Genomic DNA, 17267 nt, shown 5'->3' with positions numbered 1-17267 from the left:
GGCATTCTTGTTGCTCTGCCTCTAGTTCCTTTAGGTGAGCTGTTAGATTTTGGACTTGCGCTTTTTCTAATCTCTTGAAATAGGCCTGGAGAGCAATGTACTTTCCTCTTAGGACTGCCTTTGCCGCATCCCATAGATTTCGGATTGTTGTGTCTTCATTTTCATTTGTTTCCATATATTTTTTAATTTCATCTCTAATTGCCTGATTGGCCCATTCATTCTTTAGTAGGGTGTTTTTTAACCTCCATGTTTTTGGAGGTTTTCCAGACTTCTTCCTGTAATTGATTTCAAGTTTCAAAGCATTGTGATCTGACACTGTGCATGGTATGATCTCAATTCTTTTATATTTATTGAGGGTTGCTTTATGTCCCAGTATGTGATCTATCTTGGGGAATGTGCCATGCACATTTGCAAGTTCATTTTTAACATTCAGCATTTTTCAAGCCTTTTTTATCGTGGACTTGGAATATAGAAACGGAAAAATGGGCAAGATAAAGATAGGTTAATTATCACAAATCAAGTGTGCATGTAACTACCACCCAGAAATCCTCAAAAATTAGAATGTTGCCACCATCTGTGAACACTGAAGATTTTGGGAAGATTTCCTATTTTTCTATTCTTTTGTGACTGGGTTCTTTCACTCAGCGTTCTGTTTCTGGGGTTCCTCCGTGCCCTGTATAACTATAGTTCATTCGTTTTCGTTGCTATGTGGTATTCTGTTTGTATCAAAATACTGTTAATGTTTCCCTCTACTTTTTTTTTTAATGTTTATATTTGAGAAAGAGAGAAAGTATGTGAGCAGGGGAGGGGCAGAGAGAGACAATCAGAATCTGAAATAGTCTCCAGGCTCTGAGCTGTCAGCAGGGCTGACACGGGGCTCAAACTCCCAAGCTATGAGATCATGATTTGAGCTGAAGTGGACATTCAGCTGACTGAGTCCCCCAGGCACCCCTTCCCTCTACTTTTGATAGACAGTTGAGTTGTTTCTACTTTTTGGCTTTGACAAATAATGCACCTTTGGACCTACTTCTGCATGCCTCCCATGGCTCTAGTCCTCATCATCCGTCTTCACCATCCTGTTGGCTACTGATATTTTCAAGCAAGAATTTTTTATTTCTGAATTTTTGGGGGCATCTGGGTGGCTGAGCTGATTAAGTGTCTGACTTCAGCTCAGGTCGTGTTCTCACGGTTCGTGGGTTCAAACCCCATGTCGGGCTCTGTACTGACAGCTCAGAGCCTGGAGCCTGCTTCAGATTCTGTCTCCCTCTCATGCCCTTTCTCTGTCTTAAAAATAAATAAAACATTTTTTAAAAATTATTTTAAAAATTGAAAAATATGTAACAGAGTGAGAGCCTCTGAGTTCTGCCTTGTAGAATTCCATATCTTGGAGCTTTTCAGTATGTGATCTTTTTAAGATTCAAAAAACAAAATGAGGGGCACCTGGATGGGCGCAGTTGGTTAAGTGTCTGACTTTGGCTCAGGTCAAGATCTCATGGCTTGTGAGTTCGAGCCCCACATTGGGCTCTGCTAACAGCTCAGAGCCTGGAGCCTGCTTCAGAGTCTGTCTCTCTCTCTCTCTCTATTCCTCCCCCACTCACACTTTGTCTTTCTCAAAAATAAACAAACAAAAAATAAAATACAAAATGAATGGGTCAGAGAAGAACCCCCAAAATATGGTTGGGAGTTTGTTTTGTTTTGTTTTCCAGAAATTATACTTCCCATTCTACCTCTGTGTCATATACTGTAATTTTGTGTTGTGCACTTTAGAAAATCTATACAAACAGAAAAATCTTAAAAGGGTGAAATTTTTAAAAATAGCAGTTATAGTTTATTCCAGTACCCTAGCAGATCATCTTTCATGCATCCCACTTGGAGACTGTTGGCTTCACTCATGAATGACTAGTCTATTAAAGAAGCTTCTTTACTGTGTGACCTTTTTTTTTATCTTTCCCCAAATTCCTAATACCTGGCAGTTTGTTGGATTGTGGTAGCCACACTTCCCAAAACATTACAAAGGGGCACGTTTGAAATGGAGGAGCTGCTCCACATCTGGGTTGTAGTATGTCCAGATGTGCATGCGAAGAGTTGTTTAGACCTTGAGGTTTTCTCCAAAGATACAGAGCGATTCTTGTGATGGCTAATCCTCAGGTCAGCCTACAAAGACCTGTATAACTAGAGCGCTCATCACTTTGTGCTAGAACAGAAAATCTCCATTAGTACTCTTGGTTTCAAAGGGAATTACACTCAGAGTTTTGGACCAGGGGTGCCTCTCCTTGTTACAGCTGTGATGCAGGAAGAGGATTTTCCGTCTCTGGGCCTCTGACATGTTCCAATAGTACTATGTTCCAGTAGACTAGGCATGGCGGTCGGGAAGAGAGCTTGCATGTGAGAAGCAAATGGGGTTCCTAAAGTGATGGTGAAGAAGATGTCAGCGGATGCTGACCAGGTCCTCGAGTAGGCTAAGGAGAGAGGGCTTTGCAGTCAGGCTGGTTCTGAGGGTCCTCAGGGGGTTGCAGAAGAAGCATGCCTCTCTATTGCTCAGTTCCCCCACACTGGCCTGTGAGTGAGAAGAGACGCTGGAGGGGAGTGCTTTTTCTTTCTCCTCCTCCCGTCTTTCTTACCTGCTTACCACCTGTCTTGCAAGTAAAGGCTCCACTGTTGGAGCCAATGCTGGACAGGAGAGACCTGGAAAGAATCATGGGGCGGAGTCATCCTGGGAACCTGCAGGAACAAGGGAAGGGAAAAGGATGGGGGCGGGGGGGCTCCATGCCCCTTTGAGTCCGTAAGCCTCCCTGCTGCTGCAATGACTTGTGCCACATGCCGCCCAGGCTTTTCCTGTCGCTGTAGAATCATCCCAGGAGCTCAGTTTGGTGCCACATTTGGTTGTTTCAGGGTGAAGAACCTTGCTGATTAACATTTGTTAAATCTGAGTGATGATCCATCAGTGTATATCATCTTACTCTATATCCTTGCCTTCAGAGTATTTCATGAGTGATAAAAGGACAAGGCTATGAGTTTGTTATAAAGAAACCAAAGAACTAAAACTAAAGAAACTTCACTCTTGGAGTTAGCTGTGTAAACTGAATGCCACCTAAGTTGCTCATAGGGACTTATATTGCCATAGGGTTACAAAAAATATTAGTTCACAGAAGGTCTTTTATCTTCCATTTATTTACTTAGCAAGCTGGTTCTAGTTCTTTGTTTTATTTTAATGAGAGAAGGGAGTATAAGCAGTAAAGGGCAGATAGGGAGAGAGTGAATCTCAAGCAGGCTGCGTGCTTAGTACAGAGCCTAACATAGGGTTTGATCCCACAACCCTAGGAACATAACCTGAGCCAAAATCAAGAGTCGGACGCTCAACTGACTGAGCCACCCAGGTGCCCCAGCAAACTATTTTTAATTGTGAATGTGAATGCATTTTCCCAGCCCTAATTTGTTAGTTTTCTTTTCTTTTTTAATGTCTTATATATCTCAGAGAGAGAGACCGCGAGAGAGAGACAGCGTGAGCAGGGGAGGGTCAGAAAGAGATGGAGACACAGAATCTGAAACAGGCTCCAGGCTCTGAGCTAGCTGTCAGCACAGAGCCCAATGCGGGGCTTGAACCCATGAACCGTGAGATCATGACCTGAGCCAAAGTCGGACGCTTAGCTGACTGAGCCACCCAGGCGCCCCTAGAGTTTTCCCCTTCCTCTAAATTCTCCAGTTCCATACAGTTCAACCAGTAAGAATTTCAGAGACTTCATTACATTGACTAATAGAAAACTTCAGAGAAGTGCATTTATTATGGTTATTGCTTTTTAAAACTAGAAGCAAAAAGATAGAAAGTGTATGTTTTTTTATTTGTCTATTTCATTTTTCCTATCTGCAAACATTTTAATTTCTTAAGCCAATCATAGTGTATGACAAGGCACATTATTTTTCAGACATCGTATTTGAATCAATGGGCAGGTGTAGGATTTGGAAGCACTTTGAAAATGATGTCATTTATTTTTGCAGACTTTGTAATTTTCTTCTGGAAAATCCAGATTATCCAAAGAGAGAAGACAGAGTCATTATCAACCCCAGTAGCAGCCTGCTCGCAAGCCAAGACGAGACCAAGGCAAGTGTTGTGCTCTTTGTTCTGCAGCCTCTCTCTACCTGGAAGTACTCTGCTGTTCTTGTTTCTGTGGGAAGAAAGTGCTTTGTCAGAACACATCTTTAAAGACTAGCTAGCAAAACGGGATCTCAGAATATATTTCTCCTTCAGTGGGATTTCCACCTGAGCCATTTTGGCTTCTGTGTTTAATATCTTTTGTTGTAACTCCATCTTCTCTTTCCCACAAAAAGTTAAACAAACCCTCCATATCTTTAGTCTTACAAAGCAAGTTTTTAAAATGAAGCAAGTATTGGCCAGGATTTTTCATTTCTTTTTTTTCCCTAATATTTTATTATGATAATTTTCAAACCTACAGTAAGTAAAGCCAAAAGAATTTTATATTGATCACTCATATACCCAAGTACCAGCAGTACTATTAAAAGTTAACATTTTATTATTTCCACTTAGTCACATATCCAGTTTTCTATCAGTATGTCTCTCGCATATTTCATTTCATTATGATGCATTTCAAAGTAAATCACAGAAATATCTGAACATCCTGCTCCCTACACACTTCTTAAAATGATCCAACCACTTTTTTTTTTAATGTTTGTTTATTTTTGAGAGAGCGATATAGTGCAAGTCGGGGAGGGGCAGAGAAAGAAGGAGATAAAGAATCTGAAGCAGGCTCCAGGCTCTGAGCTGTCACCACAGAGACCGACGCAGGACTAGAACTCATAAGCCACGAGTTCATGACCTGAGTCGAAGTCAGACGCTTAACTGACTAAGCCACCCAGGCGCCCCACTGCTCCATACATACATAGCATGCATTTCATTGCCTAGAGTTCATTATCTGTTTATAGTTTTTCTTTTGATACAAGATTTATATACAGTGCATATACTTATATAACTAAATCCTGTATCAAGGTATAAACAGTTTGATTTTCTAAAATCTTAATCATCATTTTTATTTGTAATCCTAACTGGCATTTAGCATGTTAAGTGGTAAAGGAAAGTCTGGATGAGAATTGCTTCATGGCTGCTCAGTCCTTCTGCTCTCCACACATTATTTTGACTCTCACGTATTCTCTAGCAGGACAAGTACTAGTGGAAAGAAGATGGCTGAAAGATTGGTTTCAAATCCATAGCTATACTTTTTTACTAGTTCTGACTGGTAAAACTAGTCACCAGACTCTAGGGAGCTTATTTAACATCTCTGAGCCACCAATTTCTTCATCTGTGTGCAGGCCTGGTATCCTGTATAGAGTGATAATCAGTATAGGTGAGAGTTTTCTGTCCTGTAATAAGCAGTCCCTGAAGTGATCTCTGCCACGTGGGAAATGCATTTCTGTTCTCCTCATGTTGTGCCTCTCTCATTCCAGTTGCCTCAGATAGACTTTTTTGACTATTCTAAATTGGCTCCTCTTGACCAGCGCTGCTTCATCCAAGCTGCTGACCTCCTGATGGCCGACTTCAAAATGCTCAGCAGTCAGGACATCAAGTGGGCCCTGCACGAGCTCAAAGGACACTATGCAATCACCCGAAAGGTGCTCTGCTTGGTCGTCTTGGTGGGGTCACACCTCTTTCTGTGATAACGGAAAGAAGAGTTTAGCTTGCGGAAAGCGGGATGGTTTGTGATGGCAAAGAGCTGAGGAGTTTGTCAGGGTGAAGATAAATACACAAAGGTATTTGCTAATCAGGAGGAACTGAATGGAAAGAAATAGATTAGCAGCAGAGGAGTTGTAGGGGCTCGTGGCCGGCTCACTTGGTGGAACATGTGACTCTTGATCTTGGGGTCATGAGTTTGAGCCCCACGTTAGGTGTGGAGACTACTTTTTTAAAAATGTTTCAAAAAAGAAACAGGGAAGTTCTGGTTTACCCATGAGGACATGGAGGGTAATGGATGTTAGGTGCAGGGCAGGATGGGTAGGTGTGAAGGTTGTGTTCCAGTGCTCCTCTCTGATATCCTCCAGCTGGGCACAGGTCACAGGATAAATATGGCCTCACCCTGAGTCTAGCTCCTTCACCCTTTAGATTGCCGAGAAGATCCAGGCAGCTGTCCACAAACTCCTCTAATTGTAGGTTACTCTTAGGTAAAATTACTCTAAGGGGAACGCAGAGTTAGTGCTTTCTATTTCTGAATCTCATTCCTCATGCTAAATAGGGGGTGCCGTACTGTCAGGGAAAAATGAATGAGCTCCCCCTAAAGCTAGCGAGCACAAGAAAGAAAGGGTTCTTCCATCTGTAAGCCCTGCCCAGCATCTTTACTGCTCCAGTGGTGTCCAGATGGAAAGTGAAAGAACAGCTCCTGTGTCCTGGGGGTGGGTTGGTCCTGGTAGTAATGTCCCTGGTCATCCCCCAGCCCGCTCATGACTTGGATGGGAGGTTGTAAAGGTTTGTGGTTCCCCTTTTATTTACACTTTCCTTATCCCTTTCCTGGTCTTTCTGGCTCTTTATGTTTTTTTATGGTGTCTGCTTGCTTGGGTGGGTAGTTTGAAAATTTACAGGGTTTTGAAATGGGGTGGGTTGGACTGTTCGAATGAAAGTGGGGTGTTTAAGGGGAAGTTCTGTTTGGCAGAAGCTAAAACCTGACGCACACTGTTAGAGCTCAGAACTCCTCCCTGCTGTATGCAAATGGTGCGTCAGAGCTCTGCCCTGGACGGTGATTCCCACGTGGGTGGGGGGTGGGGACCACACCCAGAGGAGGCCGCTCCGCACACACGTGGTCGCTTAGTTTACTGACTTATGCATGTTCACTGGAGCCCATCACAGTTCCCTGGATTTTTTCCCTTCTTATTATGAACATCAAACACACAGAATTAGCAACTGTATTGTAACGAGCCCATGCTTATCCATCACTCCACTCCAGTCACTGTCAGTCCTGCCCCTCCTGTTTCATCCTGCCCTGCCCACTCCAGCGTCCTCCTTCCCAGACTGTTTGGAGGCATATCCAAGGAATGTTCCACTTTATTTAAATCCGTAACAATTTCAGTGTTTACCTTTAAAAGATAAAGGCTCTTATTTGAAAAACATAAAATACCCTTATCACACCTTAAAAATTAACATTATCAGATATCCAGTCATTGTTCAAATTTCTCTCGATGAGCCAGAAACCTTTGGGCATACCGAGTCCCAAGTAAACTCTATTCATTGCAGTTGGTTGATAGGTTACTTAAATGTCTCTTAATCTATAACTTTTCTTTCCTTCGTCCTTTACTTTTTCTTGCTGTTCATTTGTTGAAAAAACTATGTTATTTATCCTATAGTTTTGACCATCTAGATTTTGCTGACTATATGCTGTGGCGTCATTAACTGATTCTTCTATGTCCTGTATTTCCTATCAATTGATAGTTAGATCTAGAATCTTGATCAGATTCAGGTTTGATTCCCCTTCCCTTTGAATTTTAATCCCTCTTCTGCCAGGAAGGTCTCTAATTTTGAGCAAATGTCTTGAATGTGTGGAGTTTCAGTTTCCTCGATGAACAGCCAATGCTTACGTGGCTATTGGGAGGGAGAATCAGATCGGATACGGTGTAGAACAAGCCCATCACAGCGGTTCACATATTTCAGGTTTCAGGAAGACATTCCTTCCCTCTATACTTCCTTCTGTGTGCTGTGGGAAGCTCATAAAGTCTCTGTGTTTAGAAATTGGTAACCGCCTCACTGTGTGATGTTAAGAGTCAGTCCTTAGAGTAACATCACAAGAGGACAAGAGCCTTTGGTGATTGGGCCTCCTTAGGTTCGCAGCACTGAGTTCCCACTGGAGGGGCCTAGGACGCTAGGGCCTGCACCGCTCTGTTCCCAGCCTGTGCTGTGGAGGCCAAGGGCACAGGAAGACTCGGCCCCAGTGCGTGTGTGGTTGGAGATATTTTAGCTCAACTCTTTTTACGGACATATCCTGTGGGTAGGTTTCTCGCAGACCACAGTGCAGCTGCAGTAATGTTTCTTCTGGCTGTTACCGTCTGTAGAGACAAAGGTACCCTAAAAAATAAGTAACTTCTAAACTGGAGGGAACAGGTCATCCTTAAAACTCACGGCAGGAACTACTTGTTAAAATGAATGTTAATTTTTATCAAAGTAATTTTTAGCCATAGCTTTAAAAATCAATTCGTGCCAAAATTCTTATTTCTAATTTACTTATTTATTTATTTTTGATAATTTTTTAAACCACAATGTGAAGCCCCTTTCCTCTTTCATCCCCTTCCTCTGTTCTTCAGAGACAACTCGACGCTTTAATCTCTTTCTTCTAGTACTTATCCTCATACTTACTAACACATGCTTATGCTCAGTTCATCAGTTTTAGAAATTATTTTAGTTTTATAGTAGATGGGGATATACATGTTACCCATACCCATGCACCTTTTTGATACACGGTCTTTGTTAAATCTGCTTTTAAAGTTTTTATTATGATTTATGAAAATGTTCACTGCTAGGGAAGATAATATACTATAATGTTTTCTTTCTTGAATTTTCCATCTTTCTTGGAGTTAAAATTGGTTGCCTTCATTTTTTCATTTGTTTTTTTTGTTGTTGCTTTGTTTTTTGATTCTCTGGCTAAGTCTTTTCATGGCCAACAACTCAAAAACCCAGTTCTGTTGTCACCTGCCCATCAGTTCTCACTTCATTTTTTTCACTTTCCTCCTCTGCACCTGTTACATAGCTGTCAGCTTGGGAGTTCCCTTTGCCTTTGGATGGAGACTGATCCTCTGAGTTCTAGATCCTGACAACTTTCTCTTGTCTTCGTTTACACACTCACACATGGCTGATAGTACCACTGGGTTTCTCCTCTGTAATTCTGCCACAGATCTAACGGTCTTTTTCCTTCAGACAGTGTGTTGAGGGCTTGCTGAAGGCCATGCACTACGAGTGTCCCAGTGAACAGCGCAAGGTCCTTTCCCCTGTGGAGCTTAAAATACTAGCAGATGGTGTCATCTTTTTTAACTAGCCCTTCTATTCTCCGCCATGTGCTCATGCTGAGGGTGTCCACTCCCCACCCTTCCTAGATGTCTCCCCTGTGTACTTTAATGATCACCTCTGTCTCCATGCAGGCGAATCATCCCCATTTCTAGACCTGACCTCCTCCAGGCTCCACTGAGGGGTCTCTGGCCACTTCTCAACTTTTATTTCATCAAATGCCCATTGTATGTTTAGGTCCTCCCTTGAGGGAATTTTGGCTGTTGTCAGGATATCCTAAGAATCTTAACCAGCCTGTATCCTTGATTCTCAGGACCAATACCTTGAGTGGGGATTTGATTGAGAAATGCCAGCTAAGTGTAAGAGGAAAAATTATCTTCGTTATCCTGTATTTCTGTGTTCCTCTTGGTAGATTTTTTTTTTTTGAATGCTTCCTTTGTGATAGTTATCACCTAGACCCTGAGGACAGTGGCTTCTGTAGAACACAAATTGGCTTCCTTCCAGAGAGCTTTCAGTCTATTTGAGAAGATTAAAGGGGAAAAAGGTGAAAACAATGTGGTGTTACAAAAGTGAATAAAGGTACGTGGGAGCACTAGGAAAGAAACGAGGGTGTTGTTTGAACAGGCTCTTTAGGGAAAGAGGTTTTCACTAGAGGAATCTTAAGTGCACAGGTAAGAAAAAGACCACAGTGCCTGTGGGTGTGTAGGTGTGAACTCTAGCAGTGCTTGAAAGGAAAGAACTCTGGGGAGCCTGGGTGGCTCAGTCAGTTAAGCATCCGACTTTGGCTCAGGTCATGATCTCACGTTTCATAGGTTTGAGCCCCGCGTTGGGCTCTGTGCTGACTGCCAGCTCAGAGCTTAGAGCCTGTTTCAGATTCTGTATCTCCCTCTCTCTTTGACCCTCCCCTGCTCATGCGCTCGCTCTCTCTCTCTCTCTCTCTCAAAAAAACAAAACATTAAAAAAATTAAAAAGAAAGGAAAGAACTCTGATTTATATATTTTTTGGTCTGTTTGGCTAGACATTTAGTTAATATTAAGACAAGGGCTGATCATTACAACTACTGAAGTAAGATTGTGAAGGCTCCTTAATTCGTTGGCAACATCTGTTTTAAGATACAGTTTCCTGACAAGGACCAGTATGGATTCTTTTCCTGCTAAGTAGAAATAGTATTTAAATGGGAGAAAGGTAGTGTTTCATCTCCAGAAAGGAGGGTGTTGTGGTTACAAACCCAGTGGGCTGCCAGTTATAGGCTCTGAGTTCACAGTCCAGTTTCATCAGTTCCTGATAAATGGCGTCTACCCTTTTAGTCACCTCATTTATAAAATTCAGATTATTGTACCTGTCCTGTTTTTTTTTCCTGGATTTTTGCAAATAGCCCTGGTTCAAGGATGGAATGTTTACCTCTAGGTAAAACTTGGTATGAATTAGTGGCCGTGCTGCTGAGTACAAACATGTGACATTTAGCGTTAGTGGGGAATACTTCAGATAGAACTCCAAAAAGAAGAAACAAAGCAAGGGAGGACGTTGGTCAGGGAGATGGAAAGGCAGTAAGATGACTTGTGCTGTGGCCATCTCTTGGTGGGTTTCCCTGAACCGCTCTGGGAGGACCCGGTGGTGTCAAAGGAAAGAAGGAGGTTTAGTCGTGCAACTGGCCTGAGCTTATGTCCCAGCATCAGTTAACTTGCCTGGGAGCAGGTCCCTCCTCTGTAAGCCTTGCTTCCGTCTGCTGTGAAAGGGCACCTCCTTCAGAGATTCTGTGACATGAGCACTATCGATGCCACACAAAGGGCTTAGCTCACAGCAGTGTGGAAGTGCACGGCCATTCCATCCGGTTCCTAGACCTCCGATTTTGAAAAGGAAGGGATGGAAGGCAGTGAAGGTGAAAGGGTGAGTCTCCCTCTTTTGTAGCTGGAACACTTGCTCTCTCTTGCTTTCACTTTACCAGAGCTGCTCCCCTCAGACATTCTGAATGTGACTTTTTAACAACTTTCCTGTAACATACACATCCCTGGACCTTTTGTTGCTCACCAAATGGGTGTAAAGTGCAAACTGTGCAGCTCGCTGCGGATACCGCCTTTGTCTGTGGAAGGGATAGCATGAAGTTCATAGTCCGTGGTGGGGATATAACATGAACCCCGTAGTCCATGGAGGGGATAACATGAAGTAGAATCGACAAATAAGTATATGATTACCATGATCAGCATTTTGAAAGAAAAATGTAAGGTGCTCAGGAAGAGTGTAACAGGTGGACCAGGAGGCCCCGGAAGGACCTCCCTGAGCAAGAGACATTAAGCACAAACCTTGAATGTTCTGGAAGTAGGAGTTGGGTGAGGGAGTTTGGAGGGATGTCTCCCCTGGGATGAGGAATACTGTAAAAGAGCTAAGTGGAAGGGAAAGGATCATGAAATCCGTCTGGAAAGCGTTGAGTTGCTAGCATGTTGAGTGAGGTCCATGAGGCCTACAGGTACAAAGAATCCATCTGGGTGCTTGAATGGCCAAAAGAGGTGGGATCGTGGGGTTCATCAGCACACACAGGGTGACCTCGCCACCCTGGATGAGGTAGGCACAGGGAAAGAGCCAAGGCTGCCCAGAGGCTTCCCTGCATGTAGAGGCCAAGTGGAGGAGGGTGGTGAGGAGAAGTGGGCAAAGAGGGCACGGGATGCCAGGAGGGAAGGGCAGTCCGCGTCATCAATGCTGCTGAGAGGCCAGGTGACGTGGGGACTAAAACTTGGGGGCTGGAGGGGCGCCTGGGTGGCTTAGTCGGTTGAGCGTCCGACTTTCGCTTAGGTCATGGTCTCGCGGTTCGTGGGTTCGAGCCCTGCGTCGGGCTCTGTGCTGGCTCCCTGTTCGGAGCTTGGAGCCTGTTTCAGAGTCTGTCTCCCTCTCTCTCTGACCCTCCCCTGCTCACGCTGTCTCTCTCTCTCTCTCCTAGAAATAAATAAAAATATTAAAAAAAAAAAAAAAACAACAACTTGGGGGCTGGAGTTTGCCTCCTGTTACCAAGGAGATTAGCTAGTGGAAAGATGGGTTTCGGTGCCCGATGGGAAGGGGTTGGGAGACATCCAAGAGTCTAGATGAGGATACAGTAGACAGATGACGGGGCGCCTGGGTGGCTCAGTTGGTTAAACAGTGGACAGATGACCCCTTCGACAGGTTTGGGCTGGGGTGTGGTGGCTGCTACCCGAAAGGGGAAGGAGGAGAGGGTAGGGAGGATTTTTTTCCTTTAAGATGGCAAAGACTTGAGTGCATTGAAGTGTCATTTGGAAGATCTAAAACAGAAAGAAGCTTAGGGTACGGAAGAAAAGGGATTATCGCTGGCATAAGACTTGCCCTGCAGTGTGCTGTGCAGAGAGAGGACCCAGGTGAAGCTGCAAGGAACATCGGGGTGTTCATGGAAAGTGGACGGGGAGTGCTGGCCAGAGGTAGACTATTTAGGGGATGCCTATCAAGTGGAACCCACCAGCCATCTGTTAGGTGACCATCCCTGGACGTGGTCGAGGACGGCTTGAATAGTTGCTGTTACCTTATGTCTCCCTTTGTCAGTTAGCCTTTGCCTCTGCCCTTGTAGCAGTTTATGAAAGAACAGAAAATAATAAAATGCTCCCTGTTTGTTTTGCTATGGCCCGTTTCTGGTAAGCCGTACGTCTGAAACTGTGTCAGAATGAGGTTTGGGGACTGTCTGGCTTTCTTTTCATGTATTCTTGTGTCCTGTTTATGGCGGTAACCTCTCCCTTTCTCAATTTTTAGGCCTTTTCTGATGCCATTAAAAAATGGCAGGAGCTATCGCCAGAAACCAGTGGAAAAAGAAAAAAGAGAAAAGAAATGAATCAGTACTCTTACATAGATTTCAAGTTTGAACAAGGTAATGGCCAACTTTGAGTTTTGCTGATAGTGTGTGTAGCGGCCGTGCAGACCACCTCCTTCCCTTGCAGCCTATAAAGGCCAGTCATGGCAGAGCCGTCCTACCAGGCCAGCCCAGGAATCGACCACATGGACTGCTTTGAGGGTACATCTGTATGTTTAGAAAGTGGCTGTGGTTGCCACCTGCCTTCTTTCTGCCTAGCAAACACCGTGACCAGAACATTCTGTGCAGTATCAGAGCTTATGTGTGGGAAAATGTTCAGAGACACTCTCAAACTTGGGGGTTGGAGCTGGTCTTCCAGGTTTGACAAGAATTAGCTTTATCTCTGGTGCAGTTATCTAGACCAGAGGCTGATTGTGTGCCCAAGAGGGTGGCTTCTGCACAGGAAAAGCACACAGCTCCTGAACAGCCACTTGTTTGTTGAACATTCTATTGTTGATGAAATAACTGCTGTAAGCTCTTCCAGAGGGGTTACTTCAGGTTGGATTTTACATCAGATCTGAGCCTAGTCATTGGTGACCAATAAAAGAGTGCACTGTGTAAGTGTTCCTGTAAATTATGTCAGAAACAGGATTATTTCCCTTTTGTTTTCTATTTGCCTTTCTCTCAAATCTGTACTGTTATGTAATTTGATTGCAGGTGTGACTAAACGGAAACTCTGGGAGGTAACCATAGAGTTGGAAAGGGTTTGGGTTTCTGAGCTCCTGAGGATCTGAAAAAAAAATTTTTTATGTTTATTTATTTTTGAGACAGGGAGAAACAGAGCATAAGTTGGGGAAGGGCAGAGAGAGAGGGAGACACAGAATCCTAAGCAGGCTCTAAGCTCTGAGCTTGTCAGCACAGAGCCCAATGCGGGGCTCGAACCCACAAACCACAAGATCATGACCTGAGCCGAAGTCGGACACTTAACTGACTGACCCACCCAGGCGCACCTGAGCTTCTGAGGATCTAAAAGGAAACCCGTAGACTTTGACTTGTGAGATCCCCAGGCTAGTCTGTGGTGCAGTGCTCTCTGCCATGACATTCCACCAGTTTCGCCAAAGACTGAGAAAGAAGGGATGGTGTGTAGGTGGTTCTTCGTTCAGCTAGGTTTATCCCCAGTTTGGACTATAGGCATCCCAGTACACAGTCATTCCATACTGGTTTCTAACTTTGAGTGGTAGAGAAAAGGAAGTACCACTTTGCAAGATGGTCCACTTCCTTGTTGGTCAGCTCTATCTTTTACAGAATTCTTTTCTAACAGGTAAAAATGTTCCCGAAATTTCCTGCCATGAGTATGCTTCTTGTCTCTGAAAAGACTTGGAATCTGTTGCTGCTTCATCTTTCTGACTGCCCTTCTCTGTGTGCCTCCTCTGCTTCTCAGAATCTCCTTGAAAGTCTGGGTGAACATAGTCCACACGAATCTGCTGCATGGAGACAGCACACAGCATTGATATTTACCACTTACAGATACACTTAACCTTTCTAGACAGAAGTTTGTAAATATAGATAGTCTGAGAGTCCTCTGTCTGTTCCAGGAACCTAATTTTTCACCTTTTTTGCTGTTTTCCAGCCAAGCACTGCTATTGGGTTATACCTTGCTTTGCTCAAAGAGGGAGACAGGATTCTCCCTCCACTGTCCTTTTTATGGTTTTATGAGCTGATAACTACATAGTCTTCTCATGAAGAGTCTGGGTAGCATTTAGATGTAAAGTGAACGTTAATAAAAATAACAACCTATCATCTCTTGCAAAGCTGACCAAGAAAAAGAGGCAAATTACCAGTATCTAGAGTTGTCACCCTTTTTAGGGTATATCACTGTTGACCCTACAGACAGCCAAAGGGAATGCCATGAACAGCTTTACACAGACAGATTCGACAAATGAAATGGACCAGTTCCTCAAAAAACACAAACTACCAAGACTTACTCATGTTAAAATAGATAATTTGGAAAGCCCTGTAGCTATTAAGGAAATTGAATTCATAATTTTTCAAATCTTTCAAAAAAGAAATCTCCAGCCTCAGTTGATTTTCCACTGGAAAATTCTTCCAAACTTTTTTAGAAGAATTCACACGAATTCTACATGGTGTCTTCTAATAACAAAAGCAGGCAAAGACAGTACAAAAAAATAGATCAATATCCCTCATAAAAGACATGCAGAAATTGCTAACAGAATATTAGCAAATAGGACAGAACCATATGTAAAAAATTGTGTGCCATGACCCAGTTGGGCGTATTCCAGGGGTGCCAGGCTAATTTCATATTTTGAAAAACCATCCGTATAATTCACCATATTAACAAGCTAAAGAAGAAAAATTACATGATCGTATTAATTGATTTCAGAAAAGGCATTTAACAGTATTTAACTCCTATGCATGATTAAAACTCAAAGTTAGGAATTTGAGAGAAGCTTCTTCAACTTGGTAACATCTACAAGAAAACCTAAAGCTAGTATCCTACTTAATGTTGAATCCTTTCCCCCTAAAATTGGGAACAGGGAAGGATGTCTGTTGACTGCTATTCAACATGTACTGGAAATTCTAGCCAGTGGAGTAAAGGCACACATCAGAAAGGAAGAGATAAACTGCCTCTATAAGAAGATAATGTGATTGTCTACTCAGGAAACTCTAGGGGTACTTCTAGAATTATTGAGTATGTTCAGTATCATTGCAGGGTACAAGGTCAACCTACAAAAACCAATTGTATACCAGAATGAGTATGTGGAAATCAAAGCTTAAAATGCAATACTGTTTATAATTACTCCCCCATACCGCCAAATTAAATATTTAGGTGTAAATCTAACAAAACATGTACAGACCTTGTAAAACTACAAGTTTACAAAAACTACAAAACGCTAAAGAAAGAAATGAGAGATAGAAGTCAGTGGAGACATGTCTCGTGTTCATAGACAGGAAGATTCAGCATAGGAAAGACGGAACTCCTCCCCAAATTGATACACAAGCTTAATGTAATTCCTATCAAAATCCCAACAAGACTTTTGATAGCTACAGGGAAACTTATCCTAAAACTTACAGGGAAAGGCAAGGTACTGGAATAGTTAATTTAATTGTTAAAAAGAATAAAGTGGAGAACTCTCAAAGAACCTTATGTAGAAAATATTGATAAAGCAAAAGGTATTCCGAAGAAGAGACTTTAGTGAAAGATTAGAAGGCCTGAGTGGAATAGACAGTTTTCTAGGAAATGTAAGTTATGAAATCACAAAAATAAAAAACCTGAACAGGGCAATTACACAGTCTGACATTTGTCATTCGGTTGTGTTTTATTCTAAATGTTACTTATCGTGAATTGAGGTACTACTCTTTCAGCTCTTCTGTAGGAAGATGTTCACAGTAAAAAGTTTAAAAAACATTCATCAGATGGCTGTGCACCTGCCAGAATGGCTACAATTATAGGCTGACAGTACAGGTGGTGAGGATGTGGTGTGACTGGAGCTCGCACACGCTGCCAGAGGAGGGAGAGTGTACGTCGGCACAACTCCTTGGAAAATTGGCACTGCTTTCAGAAGCTGCAGACATGCAGCTCTATACATATCTGTGATCCAGCACTTCGGCTCCTTCACACGTGCTCAGCTGAAGTGCAGCCATGTTCAGCGACCCTGTTCCTAGTAACCCAAAACTATAAACCCAACTGCCCTTGGTAGAATGGATAATAAACGGGTATGTTCGCACCGTGCAGTTCTGTCAGGACAGGAGGGACCTTCCAGTGGGAGCGTAACGAGAGAAGAAAACACGGAAGCCAGAAAGTGCATGGTACGTTAGGGAATGGTACGGAGCTGAGTTTTCCCAGACTGTAGAATGTGTTCTCGAGATGGGTCACCTGGGGGGTTCAGTCAGTTAAGCGTCCGACTTCGGCTCAGGTCATGATCTCACAGTTCGTGGGTTCGAGCCCCGTGTCAGGCTCTGTGCTGACAGCTCAGAGCCTGGAGGCTGTTTTGGATTCTGTATCTCCCTCTCTCTCTGACCCTCCCCTGCTCATGTCTCTCTCTTTCCTTCTCTCTCTTTCTCTCTCAGAAATAAACATTTAAAAAAAAAAAAAAAAAAAGAATGTGTCTCGAGAGTCACAGACGCCCTGCTAGAGGTTGTGGGGGGACCGGGCCACAGAAGACTGGGATGGCCGTCCTGAGTTCCTAGCAACCGTAGTCTGCATGATCTTGTGTTGTCATATATCTTCTAGGCGACATAAAAATAGAAAAGAGGATGTTCTTTCTGGAAAATAAGCGGCGACATTGTAGGTCCTACGACCGGCGTGCCCTTCTCCCAGATGTGCAGCAAGAGCAGGAGTTCTATGAGCAGAAAATCAAGGAAATGGCAGAGGTAGGAGGATGGACTTGGGGGTGCTTCTGGGGTTCTGGTTTGCTCTTAGGGCTTAGTTATAGAACAGCCTTTTAAGGGGAGCCTGGCTGGCTCAGTTGGAAA

The 17267-nt window shown here is 43.3% G+C and overlaps 1 protein-coding gene across 7 annotated transcripts in view; it reads left to right on the top strand.

Annotated features, from left to right (window-relative positions):
- The window catches only part of RNF216 (ring finger protein 216), a 155199-nt gene that overhangs the window by 43988 nt on the left and 93944 nt on the right, over positions 1–17267 (top strand). For all 7 annotated transcript variants that reach the window (XM_039226039.1, XM_039226037.1, XM_039226036.1 and 4 more), the window contains 4 exons: positions 3997–4099; positions 5458–5622; positions 12737–12851; positions 17026–17165. In XM_039226039.1, coding sequence (XP_039081970.1) covers positions 3997–4099; positions 5458–5622; positions 12737–12851; positions 17026–17165 — 523 coding nt within the window. The remainder of the gene's footprint in view (positions 1–3996; positions 4100–5457; positions 5623–12736; positions 12852–17025; positions 17166–17267) is intronic.

The sequence above is a fragment of the Hyaena hyaena genome, unplaced genomic scaffold (assembly GCF_003009895.1).
Source record: "Hyaena hyaena isolate Hyena2069 unplaced genomic scaffold, ASM300989v1 scaffold_20, whole genome shotgun sequence".
NCBI classification, from domain to species: Eukaryota; Metazoa; Chordata; class Mammalia; order Carnivora; family Hyaenidae; genus Hyaena; species Hyaena hyaena.
The sequence above is the reverse complement of the archived record's forward strand: the minus strand, read 5'-3'. Positions and strand labels throughout refer to the sequence as shown.